Raw genomic sequence first — 22,305 nt, forward strand, 5'->3', positions numbered from 1 at the left:
TGTGTGTGTGTGTGTGTGTGTGTGTGTGTGTGTGTGTGTGTGTGTGTGTGGTGTGTGTGTGTGTGTGTGTGTGTGTGTGTGTGTGTGTGTGTGTGTGTGGTGAATGTTTGTGTAAAAAGGCAGATGATTTGTCAGTGAAATAACTTTATTTGTAACATTTTACCTCATGAAACCTCAGTAATGTCTTTACTCATTGCAGCAGTGTTGAACTGTATGAGGACTTTAATAAACCTCTAGATGGCAGCAACCTGATTTGATTATGTCTTTTTTATTCACACATCCACTCAAAACTGAAGCACCTTCGATTAGATCAGAGATACCAGTGATGAGGATGTTGAGTTTGAATTAAAAAATATGTTTTATGTGGGTTAAGAATGAGGGGGAGTCAACTCTTTGGGGGGTCTTCTCATATTTCATTAGGCTAAAGTCCCCTTTCAGAAGTAAAGTTTAATAGGTTTGACAGTGACATTACTTAAGGGCTCAGTGGAATAAAGAAAGTTAGACTAAGTTTTATTTTCTGTTGAGCAAATATGTCTTTAAATCACATCCATGTGCTTTTTATAGTTTAAGTGGGACATAAATCTTCACATTTTGGCTACCAATACGTGCAAATTCTTTCAAACCCAATGTTAATGCAATACTGTATGTGTCATACATTTATACTCGCACATATGTGCTTTAACTCTAAAGGATTTGAAATTATTTTAGAAAGTATTTTATAATAAAAATGTGCTTTCTTATTTATTTCTTAGGATGATGCTTACTTATTATGGGTTAAGAATTGGCACAAACAACCTTAATATTCATTATCATCCATATTCTCCAAATGTCCAATAAAGACCATCCTGATGTCATTGCTCACAATGGACCAGAAAGGCCTGCACCTCTGTGGCCCATCTGAGAGTGAAGTGGATGCTGGCGATAGAAGGGAGGGATGAGAGGAGGGAGGGAGGGATAAAGAGAGGGAGAGAGAGTACTGTGCGCGTTCAGGCAGGACAGGAGGGCGCGCGGGACATCAGCACACCGGCCGGGTCAAGAAGCTGCGAGGATGGAAATCCGACCGGACAGGTTTAAGGCGAACGCGGCCAAAGCTCTGGGAAAAATTAACAGGTACACACTCTTTTAAAATTCTCCTCCTCTGACTTTCCCCCATTTTCACCGGTTTGCTGATGGTTTCTGCGGGACAGCAGTTCAGGATGCTGCCGGTTCCCATCCACTCTCCTGCAAACTCTTAAGTGGTTAAAAAAGTTTGTCAGGTATATTTTAATTAGAAAAGCAGGCAACTGTTGGGTTTTAGCAGCAAACATGATGTAGATCGCGCAAAAAAGTCGAGCTTTTCGCATCGCTCTGTTTGGATTGGCAGAAGTGAGTGAAAAATGATGGCAGTGATGGAGAAAAGCTTTGTCCGTCTTTTGATGGATAGTTCTTTGTTGCGCAAAAAACACAAAAACTAATACAGAAACAAACATAACGAAGTCAATCATAGGGATGCAATTGTGCAGTGAAAGTGCGGTGAACTCGCAGCGTGTGCATGTGGGACAGGAGGGCTCTCTCATTGAGGTCTGATGCTTTTTGCAAACCTTTCCTGTTGAAAATAAAACATAATCACCATTTTTCTTGTTTTCCCTGTTTGTTTGTGTGTTTGCTGTGGTCAGATTTGTCCCAACTAGTCAAAGTGGATTTTGTAATTTGGAGTTTTAGATAAGAGCTTAAGTGTGGTTACATAATGTGTCCCTGCGTTTTCTGAATGAGAGTGTAGATCAGCTGCAACCAAAATCCTAAATCTATCCATCTATCCATCTATCCATCTATCCATCTATCCATCTATCCATCTATCTATCTATCTATCTATCTATCTATCTATCTATCAACAATCCATTTATTGTTTCATAAATAAAGTTACATTGATATTACTATACCATTTGAAATATCAGAGCAACCACAAAAGTTAAGCCTCTTCTGTCTCACTTTAGTCAATGAACCATGAGATCTCAGGCCATTAATCATTAAATGTACCAATTTAAAGAACTTTATTTAGTATTATAAAAAAAAGTAAATGTGTGAATCTGTATCAGTCTAATTCCTCTATACATCAATCACAGTAGCTTTTAAAGATGGTTTACAAAGAAGTTGACCTTGACCATTTCATGTCCATGGCAGTGTCATTTTTAAAGAAAGGGCAACTACTGCAGTACCTTGTTTAGAAACATTTCAAACTGTTGGATATATGTAAATAAATGGCATATCATTGCAAAAGTTGCAACACAGATTGGTGATATGACAATATTTCAGACAAAAACAGGAGAGATTAAAAGGACTGATAGAACCTCATGCAATAACCGCTGCTTTAAGCTCTCGCTCTCTCAGGATTTGAGGTAGCAACCAAACGTATAAATCCTGTCCTGAAATAGCCTGTTTTTCAGTCCAGCTGTCGGGCCACGCAAATCCCTAAACTCTCCCCTCCCACTCCCTCCATCCCGGCCCATGTCACTTCCTCCAGCCATTCCCTCCTCCTCCATCCTCCATCCTCCATCCTCCATCCTGCCACCCATTGAGCCATTGAGACACCAGCACAGATAACTTTCCAGCCTATCGGTGTCTCCCAGATTAACGGACATGCAAATCTCAGGCTTTTTCTTACTAACTGGTCGTGAGCCATGCATGTGCACGGCTGCAGCTGATGCTATGAGAGATGTGATGTGTAAAATTGGATCCAGATTGGTTTTAGTGGGCGTGTCCTTCGGCTTAACCAGTGAACTCGGTCTGATGTGGCCACACTGTTAGGTACAAGCAATGGTTTTGAAAGAGAAAGTGAATATTTTGTTCAAATTTATGAGGAAAACGGATTGTTTTAGGTATTTATCTGTGTGCGTGTTTATAGTGTTGCATCCTGAACACAGGACATCCCTGCACTGTGTGAAAAGATGAGTGTGTCTGTGTGCAATCTCATCACTTCACAGACTAAATCCCTCCTGATGAAAGCAGCCAGGAGATCATCTATTATTTAAACATTTTCTCCATCAGAATGCATCTCCTGTTTCTATATTAAACTCCACTAGGTAAGCATAAACTTCATCACTGTAAGGTCAAGTGCACTCTACTGTTCTACTCTCACTATTTCCTTTTTTAACAACTTCAAATGTAGGCCTGAATATCATCTATTCTTCTCCTGATGTCTGGAAACTACTCCATAGTACTCGAGAAATATAATCCCACTACAACTGTCCTCTTATTACCATTATCACTGTCACAGTTTCTTATAGCATCCAGTTTTGCATCTCATAAGTATGCCATGTAGGTTTATTAAAACACTTTACATTTAGGCCTTTGTTTGCACGGCCTCACCAGGAGAGCTTGTGTTTCACTAAGCACAAGGCAATACAGAATATAACATGTAATCCATTTTTAATCCATTTTACATGCGCTGGAATGCTTCATGCAGTGCAACATTTTCAGTTACCACTCAGTCGTCTAAAAGGTGGTGTTAAATATTCAATTAATTGATCCTATGTGTATTTTATTACATTTTCTGATTATTAAGTCTTGGGCTAACTGCAAGAACTGCAGATTTCTTTGCCATTATTTTATTTATAGCATTATTATCAATTTTAAAATGATTGTACACTATGTTCTTGACATGAATTTTTTAGTAAGCCCAGAGCAGCATTGCTACTTCTGTTCTCTGTGCACGCTCTCAGACAGAGGGGTTCCTGACAGATGGCGCATTTTTTGGAACTATGTGAAATGTAATATTGTAGTTAAGCCATCATGGCCATTTTATAATTCAGCTTTAGTGGATTTAATAGCCAAAGGTAAATCTATTAATGTTGAAAGAATAAAGTTTGTTGTACAGTGCCACCCAATGCGGTACTTAGTGAATAATGGTCACATATTGCTGCCATACTTCATCAGTCTAGGGGTTGTGACGATGACAGTATAATCATTGACATTATGACAATGGCAGTGACAATGATAAAGCTACTGGACTAGTTTCTAAGCATCAATATATTTACTCTGCAAGCAGATTTTGTAGTGAAGGCAAATAAACATTACTCTTTGAATCCTAGGATGTTTTGGGATTCTTAAAGAATTTGAAAAAACACAAAAATGTACATTGACATTACATTTGAGACAGTTCTGCTTGTCTCCGACTCAAACTTTTGTCTATCAGTGTGTATATTATGTCCCTTTCTCTACCTGTATCGTGTGTGTGTGGGAGTGGTTACACACACACAGGTTTATTATAGGGTCCCCACAGATGATGTGTCTGCCCAAGCTGAGCAGTTTGGAAAGTCAGCTGTAGCCGCTCAGCATGCACAGTTATTGGCAGCGATACTGGTTGTATCCATGATGTCAGTAATGCTTCATTTGGTCACATTTACACTGCCTCCATGCCTTGAGGTAACTTAAATAATACGTAATAATTAGTTTTGTCAAGAAAACATCCCACAGCCAAAGGTAATATTTGTATGCATCCTACCATATTCAGTTAACATTTAAATATATTTACTCTCAAATATGACCAATACATTATTTTAATAATCTTAATTACCCATTTCCTTTGCGTTTCTTGCATGGAAATAGAACAAACATTTGATCGACACAGTTGTGGATTGAATAATCAACTAAATGCAGCTTTTTAGCCTTAATGTGCAGCCCACATTTTCAAATCAGCCATGGGCAAAATTCAGTAATGTTAAAGTCATGCAATACTATTTCTATTAGTGTGATGGACCATCATTATATTTTCTTATTACGATGTTAAAGCAGTGATAATCTTCCAGGAGGTCACTTTTCACAACAAAAAAAAAAGAATCATGATTTTGCCTGATTTGTGATTTTGAGATAAATTATCAGCTGGGACAGAATACCACCGTGAGTCTCGTGTGCCGGTTGGTGACCCGGGACTTTTGTTACCCTGCCTGTATATTAAATTCACAGAGCGTTCTGCGTAATCCTCCGATAAGAGGATGATAGAGGGGAAGAGAGAGACAGCGAGGGAGGTTGACGGTAAAAATATTATATAACGCCAGACGCCCTGGTCACTATTTGTTCACATCTGTGTGCTGAATTGATCCTGCACTGTGTTGTATGTGAAACACACTTCTATTTATTCATGTCAGCCCACCTAGAACTCTCTTCTAAAAAAATGTTTAAAGAGCAGATATGTGGAGATATAGACTGTAGGTTAAGGATTTATATTTATCTTAGAAATTTCAGTTATGTAGTCATTTCGATCGTGGTGTCTCCCCCTTCCTCTGTTAGCTTCTCTTCTCCCTGAAGTGAACAGATTGGGTCTCTGTGGGATTGATTCACCCAGGGAGACACCCTCCTCCCCATCCTGTCACACCACTTTTTTTTCCTCCCTCTCCTGTGGACACACACACACACACACACACACACACACACACACACACACACACACAAAGTATTTAAACACCTACACGTGTGACCTTCATAAGCGTATTATCTATAGTCACATAGTAGACTTAATCTCTAAGTGAGTGCTGACTGCATCTGCATACACACAAACAAACAAACAAACACACACACACACACACACACACACACATTCTCACACACATACACATACACACACGCAAACACACACAAACACAGACAAAAACACAAAAAAGTTAAGGTCTATATAAAATAAAAATACTTCTCTTCTCTTCCAGTGTTTTTATCTAATCAAATTTTTATTATGTATTGTGTATTGTGGCAATGCGGTATATTGATTTACATTAAATTGCTCTTTCAGGCTGACTTTTTGAACATTTCATGTCAGATTTAATTCATTTTGATGTTATAGTTTGAACTTTGCTTCTCGTGCTCAGGTGAAAAGCACAGATACGAGCTCAGTGTGAGGTATGTGTCGATGCTGAGTCTCCACTGAGCCTGTTACTATATTGTAATTATGATATTTCAGAGAGCCCGAGGTCACGGTGCTCCTGCCTGCTCATGCTCTCTTGCTCATTAATTGTTGCCAGCTGAGACCAATCAGATCCTCGCTATGCTAACGAGAAGAGCTACATCAGCTGAGTACAGGAACACAACACTGTGAGCCTCGCACGAAGGCAAATGACCACGAGACAAAGCTCTGTGTTGCATACCTGTACTCTATCAGACCTTGCAAGTTATGTGCTGCCCTCTATGCATACTTGCAAATGTTGCTTTATGTTCAACTTTTCCTATTTGTTTGTGACGTGAGAGTGCCAGTAAACACCTTCACTGCCACATTAATACACCATGTTAGAAGCAGGAGACCCTTAGCTATTTTAAGACACTCATTCCTGTGGACAAACACACACTAGAGTGAGATTGCCCTTTAGTGGGATGCATCCGCAATTAACGTTAATTTTTGCTGTGGGCTAGCCTCGTTAGCTGGTAGCGTATGTGTTGTTGTCAGGCTGCAATCTGTCGGGGGGTTTAATGAGGATCTTCCTGCAACCTTCACTAGCTCTGAAGTAGGATACTGAGCTCCACTCGGGGGGGGGGGGCGAGTCAGCACGTTTGTTTGGCACAGAGAGGCCAGCAGTGTGAGTCCGACAACTGATTCAACATATGCACACCTTCCCTTGTGTCAAATGAGAACATCTATTCGCTTTCATTTACTGAATTAGTAACCATGTCATCGTTCTGTGTCTTATGTTTAATGCACTTTGATGGAAATGCTGAAGCTCTGTGAAGGCCTGTGCTCATTCAAATAATGAAGATTGTCTTACATTTTCCTTCAGTCTACACCTTTAACAACTGGTAATTTCTCAGAAATATATGAAATATTTATCCAGCTCAAAATACATGAGTTTGAAACAAATGGGGCAGAATTGAACATTTAAGAAACTATTAAATGTTTGACTCAAATGATGACAATGATGATAGTGAAAGCACACTGATTTGCAAATAGCCGGTTCTATGTTATAAGCAGTTTGAGAATAAGGTTAATTGTAAATAATTATAAAGACACATTTAGATTCTAAGTAATTTTTACACACTTATTAAAAACATGTTAACAGTTTATAGACCGCTTCAAGGCATTCATAAAAGCCTCTGTGTCTTATAATTGCTTGTAATAGCATTGCAATCATTATTTCAGGTAATCTATTTTGCACGTCTCCTTTGGTAGCTTTTTTATGATAAAATCATACCTTATTATGCCCTTATTAACACTGCGCTTTTTGCAGCTACACTATCTGGAAAATTGTTTTCTAAGTTGATAAATGAAAATAATGAGTTACATATTAAACAATGTTTTAGTGGGCTAGCACAAAAACACACTTTGAGACAGCTATTTCCTTTTTTGCTTTACTTTGCTTAATTTTCACATATATTTCGGCAAAAATGGGGGCACAAAGGAAATGTTCTATAAAACATCACCCAATACAGGCCTTTACAATTATAATATAATGATATATAATGCTTATAATGATAAGCAATATTACGGTATCTTTCAACTTGTATATTGAAAAATCACTAAATATGTCAAAGTTGCTCTATTTCTTGTTGATATGTTTTATAATTGTTTGTAATAGCATTTAAAACGTATAATATGAGTTAAACTATCTCACATGTCAGTTGTGAACCTTTACAAAGCCTTTTTCGTTGCTTGTATGAGGATTTATAAAAACATTATTATACACTTTTACATAATATTTTCAGAATATCTTTAAAATATAACTCGATGTTGAAAGATAAGAAGGGTATCTTAGGACCTTGATATCTATTAACTTACATTTTTACAAATAATTCTTACAAAGCATTACCCAGAAGAACTAAATCAAGATTATAAGACATGTATAAGCACTAATAATATACATGTTAACAGTTTATAGACAGCTTGAAGACGTGAATACAAAGCGTTCGCCTGATAATTGAAGGGACAGCATGAACTCAACAGTGTGTCGTGATAGAGGGGAAAGCATGCCGAGCCACGCCCAGCGCTCGCCTGTCTCTCCATATTCATTTCCGGAAGTAAATCATTTTTGTAATCCTAATCTGAATGTTGTGACAGATTAGGAGAGAGAGACAGAGCGGGAGAGAGTGGATGCAGCCGCTTTAATCTCCTACAAATTCAAAAACGTTGCTTTACAAAGCATATACTTTCCTGTAGTAGTTCATTGTGTTTTACCTTAAATGTAGAATATCTCATGATATACCAAGTTTTCATTTATTAATATTTATACTGGCATATCTGTTATTATTATTATTATGTTTTCTGTATTGATGGATTGCATGGATGTACAGTATGAAGAGATTATACAGAGTGTGCTGTGTAAAAATGGGGGAGGGAGTGAAATCCACTTCCATATCTGAGGTATAAAAAGACTGGAGGAGACAGAGTGTATATGCAGACAGACTATAACAGATAGATAGTGACAGATCATGGTGTAAAAGCTAGAGTGAATTATTTATCTCACCAAAAAATACATCAATAATTTAGCAGAGTCAGAGTCTGACTTGTCTTGTGTTGGTGTGTGAAAGTTATCTTGGAGTTTCCCTGTGCTGAGAGCCTGAGAGAGAGGAATTGTCTTGAATCTTTCCTTAAAAAAAGATAGCTGCCTTCAATGTTGTGAATGTAGGAACAATCTGAACCTCGAATTTGCAACCATCCTTGTTACAGGGAACAAATCCTCGTTGTGATCGTGCCTGTTTATGTTCATGATTCTCCAGCTCATTGACTAACTGGATCAGCCCAATGGAAAGTGGACGGCTTAAACACACAGACGCATTTTACTGTGGACTCCGAAATAAAACATACAGTACATGCATTAAGAAGGGTGGCACTATGTCTGATTCAATTGGAAAAACCTGCAGGAAGCATATACAGTATTTAAGTATAGCATATATCTGTGTGTGTGTGTGTGTGTGTGTGTGTGTGTGTGTGTGTGTGTGTGTGTGTGTGTGTGTGTGTGTGTGTGTGTGTGTGTGTGTGTGTGTGTGTGTGTGTGTGTGTGTGTGTGTGTGTGTGTGTGTGTGTGTGTGGGTGTGGTGGTGGGTGGGTGTGTGTGTGTTGTTGAGAGCATAGAGGTGATAATGCACAGATGGCCGCTCTCCTGACTTCTCTGTTTGACTCTTTTAGAAAAAAACGACAGAAATGATCAGCCTAAAATAACAGTAATTGATGATTTCTTCTTAACTAAACTGATTATAAAGTGTAATATTAAATAATAATTAAAAACTACATTCAGAAAATCATTGGTTGACAAAAAAAGAAACATTTAGATAAAAAAAAAGGTTAAAGGTGGGGTAGGTAATTCACTTCAGAAACACTTTTTCTTATATTCCATGGAATGCTCTTAACATCCCGATAGCAATGAATACATTAAATGCTTTGACAATAAATACATAAAAAAATGTCATCTGTGGAAGCCGTGGCGCTGTAAAAAGCACGACCAATCATCTCGTGCACAAACTTATCTCGTGCCCTCATTGGTCATGTGTGCGTTCGTGTGTGTTGGAGGAGGGGCTCTGTAAGGAAGTCTGATTTTTTTCGGCTGCTGCGTACTTTCAAATTCTAGCGCATTCGAGCTGGTTTCTCCATTCTTACCTACCCTACCTTTAAGACATACAAGAAATATAAGACAGAATGGATGTATTTTTTGGAAACCACACCTACAATATTACCTGAACTGTTTAGATTAATTTTGCAGTTCTGTGAATTTGCAATCTAAAAGACTCTTTCACTACTGTACCATCTGAATAACCTAGCAGTGTTAAACACACAGCCCTACATATTGCACAGCACCAGTATGGCAGCAGGTCCGAGGTGTCCTGCTGGAGCGACACAGGGGGAATGTGCTGTCGTGGCTAACTCTGCTCCTCGGATAGTGACAGCTGCTTCCACACACTGGGACGTGCTGAGTCAGACACGACCCCGACATAGTGCATGTTGCATGGAGGTGTGTGTGAGAGAAAGACAGAGAAAGTAACCTAGGGGAAGAAGACAAATGTATATCCAATCCCTGCAGTGAAAAGATAAATGCACTCCTTACCACTGCCTCATAATAACATGCTTACCCCACTAAATGATACCAGTTTTCCCACATTTGTTTAACATTTGTTAATTTCTCCTTGTTGAGAATCATGTTGTGTCTTAAAGATGTGCATGAGAGATAAAGAGAAGCCTTGTCTTCCTTAACGTTTGCCGATGCCTTGCCACAATGTTTCGTACATTTTAAGACTGGCATACAAACACATTTCTTCTTGAAGCAAAGACTGAACTAGAAGTGTTCCCCGTTACTCGCAGGAAATCCTACTTTCAGCCATCGTTTCCGTGTTATGCAAGTTGTTGTCCCCAAGGGTGGTGTGCATCAGACTCTCACCTCACTGTGACCTCTCAATCTTTTTCATGAGTAATGTTTGTGTTTCAGGGAAATGCCAGACAACAATTTTAGCCCCCTAAAGTAATTGAGCAGCTGGGCAGATTGCTTTTAGCAGCACATTTTTAAATGAAAACTAATAAAAAGAGAAGGTCGATAAGAGAGGGCAGACCTCTAAGGCCCTGCTGTCTAACAACGTTAACAAAAGTGAAATATAATTATTTTATGTGCCCTGTAATTTGAATTAACACCAAAATGTCATGCATTATCTCCTGGCCTATGCTTTCATTTTTCATGAACATTGGGCCAGTCATTTTTCCTTAATTCTGCTGACAGACTAAAAACATTAACTTGGCAGAATTAATTAATGTCTATAATATATTCTTGCAGTGTTGCACTGTCAGAGCAGATGATCCTAATAATATTGTGTAAAAAAAAACAATAACATACAGATGCATAGATTCAGTGTTTTCCTGTTGCACCATGTGTAACTTAGTGGGTCCATCACTTAAATCAAAACGTAAACAGAATAAACCCAAGTGCATTGTCTCTCATGGAAGCAATCCTACATCAAATTGAAAAAAGCCAATGTTGTGTGAGCCTTTACAAACGATTCCTCTAAAGCTTGATATATCTATGGAAGCCTTTGGATCCACACTGTTTTCTGAGGTGCAGAGGCCAGCTTGTTTTCCTCCTTTCCTCCACGCTTATTCTCTGTGTCTCCCCCCCAGGTTGATTGAGAAGCGGCAGCCCAATGGAGAAACCATTGAGTTATCAGCGGAGGGCCGTCCTGAGCTGGTGGAGGAGAAGGAGCTGCCGGTGGTGGACTGTACCTGCTGTGGCTTACCGAGGCGGTATATCATCGCCATCCTGTCTGGCCTCGGGTTCTGCATCTCTTTCGGGATCCGATGCAACCTGGGTGTTGCCATTGTTAGCATGGTGAATGACCACACTGTCTTCAAAGGCAACAAAGAAGTGCTTGTGGTAAGTGTTGACAAGAAATAAAAGCGTTCAGATTTACTGCATCAGTCAGTCTCTGTCAAGTATGCTTGTGAAATCAGTTTTTGTTTTTCTATGATCTGTTTAAATATTGCGCAGGGTGAACATACTGTATATTGTACATTGGTGCCTTCTCTCCCACTTGACTTCCTCATTATGACACTTTTTCATACCAAACAATTTACCTGTTGTCAAAATAATGCAAAAAAAAAAAAAAGCCATATTCCGTCTTTTCTCTAGGCTGCACAGTTCAGCTGGGACCCTGAGACAGTCGGGATGATCCATGGCTCCTTCTTCTGGGGCTACATCGTCACACAGATCCCGGGGGGCTTTATATGTAGGAAATTTGCTGCCAACAGGTGAATGTCAAATATGTCACAAATAACCCACTGGTTAATTAGCTTATGTCTAAATAAATACGATTGCTAACAAGTAGTTAAATGAGACTACTAAATGTCCTCACGCCGAACATGAGTAACCTCTATCTTAGCCGTGGTGATGTTAAAGGTGGGGTAGGTAATTTTGGAGAAACCAGCTCGAGTGTGCTAGAATTTGAAAATACACAGCCGGAAAAAATCTCCCACTTCCTTACAGAGCCCCTCCTCCAACACACACGAACGCGCACATGACCAATGAGGGCACGAGATAAGTTTGTGCACAGATGGAAGGCTGACAGGCAGGTAGGCCATCCAGTCATTTTAGCCAGGCCGGCTAAAATGATTGGTCGTGCTTTTTACAGTATTACGGCTTCCACAGATTACATTTTTTTATGGATTTTTTGTCAAAGCACTTCAGATATTCATTGCTATCGGGATGTTAAGAGCATTCCATGGAATATAACAAAAAGTGTATCTCGAGCCGGTTTCTCAAACTTACCTACCCCACCTTTAAGTCATGCAACCGTTTTGTTGAATATTCAATCTGATGCAACTTCTTTGTTCTTTTGTTTTAAGAGTATTTGGTTTTGCCATAGTGGCAACATCAGTCCTCAACATGCTGATTCCATCTGCTGCTCGCTGCCACTACAGCTGCGTCATACTGGTCAGGATATGCCAGGGCCTTGTTGAGGTACAGTATGAGCTTATGTTCATGTGTATTGGATGGTAAACTGCTCAAAATGACGGCCAAATACATATCCAAGCCATTGAGTCACATTTTTAATAAAAGTTAGAGCAAGGTGTGTTTCCCGAGATCTGGAAGGAAGCCAAGGTTATCCCATTACCCAAGGATAAAAGAAAAACCTTTGCTGGTTCCAATAGTCAACCTATAAGTCTCCTCCCAGTGTTAAGTCAATTAATAGAAAAAATAGCATACACCCAAATTCAATACTACTTTTCAAGTAACAATCTGACAATGAACTACCAACATGCCTATAGAGATGGTCACTCTACAAGTACAGCACTTGCACAAATGACCGACGACTGGTTAAAAAGCATGGATGATAGGAGCCTTGTAGGAGCTGTCATGTTAGACTTTAGCACAGCTTTCGATGTAATCGATCCCAGTCTGCTGCTGAACAAACTCAAAAGCTATGGCTTTGGTTCTGTTGCTATGTGTTGGATGGAGAGCTACCTGACTAGGAGAAGGCAGCGAGTCTTTTTCAATGGGAGCTTTTCTGAAAGTAAGGTGTTGCAGTGTGGGGTCCCACAGGGGAGTTCGCTTGGGCCTTTGTTATATTCTATATTCACAAATGACCTTCCTTACGTATTAAATAAGTCCAGAGTAATAATGTATGCTGATGATTCTACAATGTACAGTACAGCATCAACATGCAGTGAGTTAAACAATCTACTTAAAATAGAGATTAAAGCCATAGCAGACTGGATCAACATAACAAACTGGTACTCAATTAAGCTGGTCAGTCAGTGGAACAGGTAAACGAGACTAAGTTGCTTGGCATTGTTCTTGATTCTGGTTTAAAGTGGACAAAGCAAATAGACAGTATTGTAACTAAAATGGGAAGGAACATAGCTGTGACGAGAAAATGTACAAAGTATGTAACACCAACCACTTTGAAACAAGTCATCCAGTCTCTGGTTTTGTCACATCTTGAATACTGTCCGGTCATATGGTCATCAACAGCAAAAACACACATACAGAAATGACAAATAGCTCAAAACAAGGCTGCCAGACTAGCTCTCCACTGTTTCAAAGCGCACTCATATTGGAGTTATGCATAGAAACCTATCATGGCTTCCGGTTGAGAAACGTCTGCAATCTCGTGTTATCACTTTTCTCAGAAATGTCCAATTTAGCAAAAAAACACTGTATTTTTTATGATCAAATAGTTTACACAAGAGACGAGCATGACCATAAGACTAGACAAGCTACATCAGGCCATCTACTGGCACCTAAACCCAGGACCAATCTTCTGAAATCTTCTGTGACTTATAGAGCTATAATGGAATGGAACTCATTGCCAAACTACCTTGCTGAAATAGAGTCCAGAGCCTCTTTCAAGAAGAGATTGAAGGGCCATCTACTAACGGCCCGTCCACACGGCGGCATGCGTTGAAGCTTCAACGCTTCTGCCCATTCACTTTGAATAGGGTGACGTCACGCTTTGCCGAACTGCATTGTGGGAGCGTTGCTTCGCTTTGCTCGCGTTGCTCGCTTCAAAAGTTGAGCAATGTTCAACTTTTGAAGCTTCGGCGGAAGCGTCAGCCAATCAAATCATATGCCAGTACAAGCTCTAGCCAATCAAACTGCGTGCTTGTGTGTCCGGGGCGGGAGATTCATGTGATTGGTTGTTGGTCGAGTTTCAGACAAGCTCACCGGCAAGCTTCAACGCACGCTACCGTGTGGACGCTGCGTTATGACCATGTACCCTTGTGAACTGTGAACCCTAATTTAATTTTATCTCATGCTTTGTACTGGTGGGTGTCTTGTGCACTCATCCTTGGCTGAGTTTGATATTGAAAGTGGATGAGATTGTTGATGATGTTGGTGATGTTGTTAATGTTGTTCATGATGTCAGGACTTGTGTCTTGAATGTTGTTGTATTGTTTCAAGTGTCGGACCCCAGGAAGAGTAGCTTTTGTCAAGAGCAAAAGCTAATGGGGATCCTAAATAAACATAAACGTACTAACTTCTTTGTTAGACTACTCCACCATGCATAAGTGATTCTCTGACTGTATTGTGTATTGTGTACTTCAGGGTGTGTCATATCCAGCCTGCCACGGGATCTGGGCCAAGTGGGCGCCTCCTCTTGAGAGAAGTCGATTAGCAACAACAGCCTTCTGTGGTAAAGTTTCTAGTCTAATGATATATTTCCCCTAAAAATTCAATATCTCTAAAATATCTGTAAATGCGGATTTCTATGACCACTGAATATCAATAAAGTTAGCATTTTGAGCACTGAAATTGTTATATTATTAAATGAATAATATATTGCATTTCTTTATATGTGATGCCTTTCAGGATCCTATGCAGGGGCGGTGGTGGCAATGCCTTTAGCCGGGATACTGGTTCAATACACCGGGTGGTCTTCAGTATTCTATGTCTATGGTTAGTATCCTTGTATTCAAATACATGTGTGCCAGCACTATCAGCTGAGCAAAATATGAATGCAAACCCAAGCAATCTTCATTTCAAATGGAAATATTTCCTACTGGTGTGTTTCCAAAGCTAACATTAAAGAATGGCTGAGCTTTTATATAAATGAAATGATTTATCTTTCTACATCAAGTATTTTAAATCAAAATCTTAGCACAACATCCTACTGATTCTGAGTTTCAGAGAGCCAGTGAACGTGTATGCTCAGCTTAATATGTAGAGCATTTATGTCTGCGTTTGTTCTGATTACATTGCTTATAATCAAAAACCAGTAAGTTGACAACTTTGCTATCATAGCTTAACATCAAGCAAGTGCAACAAGCAAGCTAGTTAATGTCACTAAACCAGATTCATTGTTTGTTTGCCAGCTCAAGTCCTGGCAGCAAAGCTAACTGAGCTAACAGAGCTAGCTGACAGAACAACCCAGTATCACGGCATTTCGTGTTATAGCCACGAAATTAATTTAATCTATTGATTCGTTTTCACCAACACGATTTTCGCATTTGTTTCGTGTCACACAGAACGATTTTAAAAGCAATGTATTTCTATTGGTAGTGTGTTTCGTGCCTGCACCACATCTTTTGTGTCCGGTCGGGTCTTGGAATACCAGAAGCTGTGTGGTTCATAAAAACATTTTCTTACTCAATATCTTACCCTAAGCCTAACCCTAACCCCTTTTATTTTACATTGTATAATGTCTGAGTTTTTTTGCCGTCCGCGAGGAAAATAAATGGGTCTCAGAGCCTCAGAATACTGAAATCTGTATTTTTTGTCATCTTGTTTTCCTTCTAATTTGTTATTAATTGGTGCAGGCACGAAACATACTACCAATAGAAATACATTGCTTCTAAAATCGTTCTGTGTCAGAATACTTAAATCTGTATTTTTTTTTATCTCTTTTTCCTTCTAATTTGTTATTATTTACATTGCATTTAAAATTGTTCTGTGTGACACGTAAAAAATGGCGAAATCGTGTTGGTGAACACGAATCAATAGATTAATTTTGTGACTATAACACGAAATGCCGTGAGACTGTGTTGGATAGAAGCTACTGTTAGCGTTACTTTAGCAACAAGTGAAGCTTTCTGTAGTGAAACTCAGTAAATCCCACATGGTTGAGGAAGAGCATCTTGAGGACCTGACAGGGACAACCATAACAAATATCTCCATATCATATTATCCAAAGTTACAAAGTGCAACACAATGGGTTCAAGGCGCAGTGTTCTCCCTTTCTCTGTATCACTTCTCTACCCTTTAGCTTCCTAGCTTTTTATCCTCTGTACCCATGTTGGTTTCTTTTGCTTTCTCTCTCTTCCTCTCCCAGGCTGTTTTGGGATATTCTGGTATTTGTTCTGGGTTCTGGTGTCGTATGAGAGTCCTGCAGCCCATCCCACCATCACAACAGAGGAGAGGAAATACATTGAAGATGCAATCGGAGAGTCTGGATCATTCCTTAATCCTCTGCATGTATGGCTCTTTAAAATGTTTACCATTAATGTACTATTGAAAGTCTCTTAGTCCTGCATATTTACACAAATATACACTCTCTATATAATATTTACCTTGTCTCTATTGTTCTTGAACCATCTTAGTCAAAACAGTGCATCCCAGTAATATCTTACTCCTTTTGGTGGCAGAAATTTAAAACCCCATGGAAAGCCTTCTTCACCTCCATGCCAGTCTACGCTATCATTGTGGCCAACTTCTGCAGGAGCTGGACCTTCTACCTGCTGCTCATCAGCCAGCCCGCCTACTTTGAGGAAGTCTTTGGCTTTGAGATCAGCAAGGTGAGACTATATCATCTATAAACCTATAAAATACTTTCTTTACAGAAGTAGTTTTTGTTCTATATTTTGCTTTCAAACACGTTTTATAAACACAATTGGAATATGCCCAAAGCAACTGTCAATGGAGGGTTTATGTGTTAAGGCTTTGCTCAAAGGCACTGGAGGGAAATGTTGGTATATTTCAACCTGATCATGTTTGGCCTATGGGTCATAATAACCTTGAACTAATCATCTCAAGTATTTCAACAGATTTATATAGAACATTTAATTCTGGGGGATGGCATAATAACGCTAGTGGTGTCTTTAAGTGTATTTTGCTTTAATTTGATAGCAAACAGTGTAGAGGCAATAGGAAATGCAGGGAGATAAGGGTGACTGTTCGACTGCATATCTATTATGTCACAATTTACAATTGTTAAGCTCATGTCAAAGGTGCCCCAATCCGCATAAAACTATTATCCAGTTCCATTTGCTATGAAAAATATGCTTAATCCAGTTATCTTAAATGGGAGATGTTCAATCTATTTTAATCTTCAACCCCCTTTGTTTATGATCATGTATAAAAACACTATTCCTGTCACTCACACTCACACTTTCTCTCCACCCTTTCCTCTCTCAGGTGGGCATGGTGTCAGCTTTGCCCCATCTGGTGATGACAATCATCGTGCCTATTGGAGGCCAGTTGGCGGACTACCTGAGAACCCACAACTTGATGACCACCACCAACGTCAGGAAGCTCATGAACTGTGGAGGTGAGAGTAAAACAGGAACTGGAAAGGGTGATAGTTGTGAAGAACGGGGGAAAGAAATATCAAGACAACCCAAAAGCAGTAACTGAATCACACACGAAACAAATAATGTATAAATGATTATGTAATTTCACATTCATATAAAGAAAATGAGAGACTAAAGTAAGCAGCATTTGAGATTAGTTCAATCAACATCCTTCTGTTTGATGACATTCAATTATTGCATCATATAGATTTTTATTGATTGGCATAAGTCTCCTAAAATGTAAGGATATATATACAAATATATATGTATATATACAGTCTATGGTACGGACCTAACATGTAGAAAACATTGTGAGACCTTTTACACAGCAACTGTGCAGCTCTGCCAGTACTAGAATCATATCAATAATTTAGCTCATCCTAAAGGTTGTATCAGTGTTTCAATCGCAAGTATATAAACACATGTATAATTTGTGTCCATGGTTAATCTCACCTACTACTGGAACCATCAGGATAATATATTTGTTGGCTAATTTATGAATGAATGCTCAAGGACCTCATCATGCTTGTGGTTATTCACTGTTTTATACTGTTATTGCTCTTTTTCCTTAGTGCTCTTTAACTACAGTACCAGTAATGGTCACAAATGATAAAAGAAAACTGCTTCATTAATAAAAGGCATCTTTGTCTATTGGCAAGGCAAAACTAAATAGTTGTAGACCAAATGTTGGCCTTTGTCGTGGCGAAAAAATTGCGTTCCGAACCCGATATGTTATGAAAAACAATAGAGTAAATTCAAAAAAGATAGTAGTCACAACACCAGATAAAAAAATACCAACATGTGTTATTTTCACTGCCGTCTCAACTGAAAGAGAGCCGGGAGGGAAAACTGAGTGAGATTCAATCATTCTTTGTTGGGGAGGAGACACACCTGGTGGAGATCTGCCCTTTACTTAGTGCACTTTTGTTGTGTTTCCATGTGTCAGGTTTTGGGATGGAGGCCACCCTCCTGCTGGTTGTGGGATTTTCTCACACAAAAGCTGTTGCCATTTCGTTCTTGGTCCTCGCTGTGGGTTTCAGTGGATTTGCTATCTCAGGTGAGAGATGTTATAAACAAGTTTGCTGTCTACCAGCCTAACAATAGTCCTGGTACATAAGCCCTGTAAAAAGAAAGATCACTAAACAATATCATTTTTAAACACCAGGGTTGCTATTAGCCCTTTTTTCCAGTCTTTATGCTAAGCTGCAGCTTTTAGCAACATGTTCACTGTACAGAGTGATACTTGACCTCTCAACTTTCAGCAAGGAACCAAATAAGTGTGTTTCAAAACATGTCATGATGATTAAAACGGTAACTGTTATTTTGAGATGTCACTACATGGACACCATGTGACTGCTTCACTAACATGTCATTTAGTGACTCACTCACCAGATATATTATCACAAAGGTTTATAGCGCAATATGCACAACATAACTATCAAACACGACATACAATAGAAGGAAGGTTTGTATTGCCCAAATCTAAATCAAATATGGGACAGAAAACAGTCATGTACAGAGCCATGGTCAGCTGGAACTCTTTACCGGTCCACATCATTCAGGAAAATTCTCAAGTACATTTCAAAAGGTTGCTAAAAACTTATTTAAGTATTATAAAGTACATTTGAACTGTGTCTGTGGCTATGTATGCATATATTATTATGTACACTTATTTGTATTTACTTTTGTTTGGCCTTAGGATGGCGACAATTGGATGACCATTTTAGTTTTCACTTCATACAGCACTGTAAATTGCATGAAATTATGAGCTGTTTTGTTTTAATTTGGTTGTATGTATGTTTATGTATGTTTTGTGTGTGTGAGGACCCCAGGAAGAATAGCCAATGCTCATGCTAGTGCTAATGGGGATCCTAATAAAGACAACAATTGTAAGAAATCCACATGTATAATATGTTGTTTTGTTCTTTAACCCAGGGTTTAATGTCAATCACTTGGATATCGCCCCTCGATACGCCAGCATACTGATGGGCATCTCAAACGGGGTGGGCACATTATCTGGCATGGTGTGTCCTCTCATTGTGGGAGCCATGACTAAACACAAGGTAAAAAACAATTACTTGTATCAACTATAAAATGCTGTGACGAAAGAATTCTCAATCATATTCCATGCCTTTCTTTTCAGACACGTGACGAGTGGAAGTATGTCTTCCTTATAGCTTCTATGGTACATTACGGAGGAGTGATTTTCTATGGTATGACTTGACTCTGAATAAAGTGTTTGGTTAGTTACGTGCAGGAGACCTCGGTCTAAACCTATTGTACTTTTCCCCACTAGGACTCTTTGCATCAGGGGAAAAGCAGCCATGGGCAGACATAGAAGACACCAGTGAGGACAAGTGTGGTATTATCGATGAGGACGAACTGGCCAATGAAACAGAGGATCTCTACCGGGGAGGCGGGCAGTACGGGGCCATGAGCCAACCAGTCGCTGGTTCCAATGGAGGACGAGGAGGAGGGGGAGGAGGAGGAGGAGGAGCAGGAGGAGGAGGAGGAGGAGGAGGAGGAGGAGGAGGAGGAGGAGGAGGAGGAGGAGGAGGAGGAGGAGCCGGGTCGGGATGGGTGTCGGACTGGGATAAGTCTGAGGAGTATGTGCAGAAGCCTGGATACAACTCTTACATGTACGGTGGAGAAGAGGAGAGGGAGCTGACATAGAAGATCCACACGATACACGTTTAAAAAGAAAAGAGAAAGATTGTTTTTTGGAAAGGGATTGTCAGAGAGTCACTGCTATACTGAATGGACCTGCTGTGTGCTTTTGTACAATATTTACAATTGCACATATCAAAAGTATGCATTTGATTGACTCCATTGTGTGTGTGTGTGTGTGTGTGTGTGTGTGTGTGTGTGTGTGTGTGTGTGTGTGTGTGTGTGTGTGTGTGTGTGTGTGTGTGTGTGTGTGTGTGTGTGTGTGTGTGTGTGTGTGTGTGTGTGTGTGTGTGTGTGTGTGTGTGTGTGTGTGTGTGTGTGTGTGTAGATGCATGCAGGTGTTAGAGAGGTTAATGTACACAAACACATGCGGTATTCATTAGTGAAAACTGGACTCATATATCCCAGACTTCCTTTCTGTTCCTGAGCTCATTGTGATTGGTCAGGAGCTCTGTTTCCACAACCTCACTGACGAGATTCAGTGTGTGTGTTAGTGTGTGTGGCTTGGTTTTTGAGTGTACAGCAACTCTCTCAAGCCGCTGGCATTGTAATGTGTTTAAATGTGTATGTGTATGTCACACATTTACCTTTTTTCGCTGGGAAAGCACCTTAGTTTTTCAACTTTTGAGCTAACAACATTGTCCAACGTACTAAATACAACATTAGATGTCACTCCAGTACAATACTCACACTTTTCAGTAGTCTATATAACTCCCAAGGCTCTCTTAATAGACAACATACTGAGCATATGATTAAAAAAAATCAATCCACAAACTAAAAGCTAATGTGTTTTTAAGAGTGAGGCCCCTTGTGGACAATCTTGTCCAGATGCTGGTGATACATTATGATATTATGTTCCATAGCATGCATTATTTAAGTGCATGCATGTGGTGAATACTTTCAAACTATTCAATCAAAGAGGAAAAGGGTGCTTAGGTTTTGTATCAGTCTGTGTTTGTTTGTGTAAAGCTGTAAAGCTTCTGTTACAACAGCCTTCCCTTTATGCGTGTGTGCATTTGAATGTGCAAAGGTGTGTGTTTGAGCTTGCATGTAGCGTCTAGCTGAATCTCACCTGGGTCTGACCCATCTAGGTCACGGCCAGCCAGGCTTATGGGTCACAACACATGAGTAATCATCTGACATTAGTGACTTTCCGTTTTGGTGTGTGTGCGCTCCCATTAGAGAGGTGGCCCAGAAGGACAAGTAGAGTGTGATAGTTGCCTAACTCTTACACTGCATTACCAGCGAGGAACAACATGTATTATTACCTGGCATCACAGCATGTGCTGCCTCTGTTTCTGCCTTTTTCTGCGTCTCTGTGGCTGCCTCTCCCCCCTGTATTTAACACTCTGTCTGCTCCTCTCAGTGTTTCCACTTCTTTAATTCCTACATTTGAGCCATGTTTGATTTGGTGGGTCAGAGCTTTTTTAATTGTCAATGTGTCTGCCTTTGTGTATGTGTGTGTTATTGTGTTGGATGCAGGTGCTGGAACATTGTGCGGTGAGCATGTTTTAATGAGCATAGAAGTGCATTGCCCCGCCATCCCTCTTTTCCTTTTACACACACACAATAACACTCACACATACAACCATACACACACACAGATTGCTATTTTCAATGTGTGCTGAGAGAGTAGTCGCACACTATTTGATATTAACATGGCTATAGGTATGGAGCCTCATGGAAACAGATTAGGAAGTATTAAGTTATCAGAGGGTGTGTTGAGGTTTGTTATCACACCCATCCATAAAAGCAGCACCTTCTCCATCTTGACGCACTGACTGCTGGGTAATGGAGTGAAGTATTTCTTCTGAGAGGACGCTTACATGCTCAGGAGAATAAATGTGGTACTGTACCAGCTGCACAGCACAACAAACATTAAAGTACATGTGAATGCACCTACACAAATACACACACTCATGCAAGAAAAATGCTGCCCTCTGCGTGCTCACAGTGTTTTATTTTAATTTGAAAAGTAAAATTGCAGACAGCTCTTTTAAATCAAGAATCTAATTAATAACTTATAGAGTTTGCCGTTTCAACTCTATTTTGTCAAAAAACGTTTGAATGTTGTAAAGAATTCAAATAAGGGTTTAATGGTCAAATAAGTTGGTATGTCAATAAATAAAAAATGCTGTTTTGAGTGAAATGTCTAAAAAGACATGAATGGCTATTCCTGTGAAGAACTTCATTTGTAAGTGTTG

At 39.6% G+C, this 22,305-nt stretch overlaps 1 protein-coding gene across 2 annotated transcripts; it reads left to right on the forward strand.

The window, feature by feature from the left end:
* The first annotated feature begins 1,019 nt into the window (after positions 1-1,019).
* Positions 1,020-20,286, forward strand: slc17a7a (solute carrier family 17 member 7a). Of its 2 annotated transcripts, none has more exons than XM_034143481.1 (14): positions 1,020-1,110; positions 11,051-11,303; positions 11,559-11,677; positions 12,272-12,386; positions 14,475-14,562; positions 14,739-14,825; positions 16,198-16,340; positions 16,511-16,660; positions 17,280-17,412; positions 18,381-18,491; positions 19,370-19,497; positions 19,578-19,647; positions 19,731-19,886; positions 19,968-20,286. In XM_034143481.1, exons 1-14 carry the CDS (start codon positions 1,049-1,051, stop codon positions 20,105-20,107), a joined length of 1,755 nt encoding a protein of 584 aa, XP_033999372.1. In that variant the 5' UTR covers positions 1,020-1,048; the 3' UTR covers positions 20,108-20,286. The 2 variants fall into 2 exon arrangements, with proteins under 2 accessions (XP_033999372.1, XP_033999373.1); XM_034143482.1 differs by having other exon boundaries at positions 19,731-19,850; positions 19,932-20,286.
* The last annotated feature ends 2,019 nt before the right edge of the window (positions 20,287-22,305 follow it).

This window comes from Trematomus bernacchii, unplaced genomic scaffold, assembly GCF_902827165.1.
Source record: "Trematomus bernacchii unplaced genomic scaffold, fTreBer1.1, whole genome shotgun sequence".
In the NCBI taxonomy this organism is placed as follows: domain Eukaryota; kingdom Metazoa; phylum Chordata; class Actinopteri; order Perciformes; family Nototheniidae; genus Trematomus; species Trematomus bernacchii.

Coding starts and splice junctions, on each gene's coding strand:
- slc17a7a (XM_034143481.1), top strand. CDS start 1,049: ATGGAAATCCGACCGGACAGGTTTAAGGCGAACGCGGCCAAAGCTCTG. Junction 12,387..14,474: donor TATGCCAGGGCCTTGTTGAG/GTACAGTATGAG, acceptor TGTGTACTTCAG/GGTGTGTCATATCCAGCCTG. Junction 19,887..19,967: donor CATGAGCCAACCAGTCGCTG/GTTCCAATGGAG, acceptor GAGGAGGAGGAG/GAGGAGGAGGAGGAGGAGGA.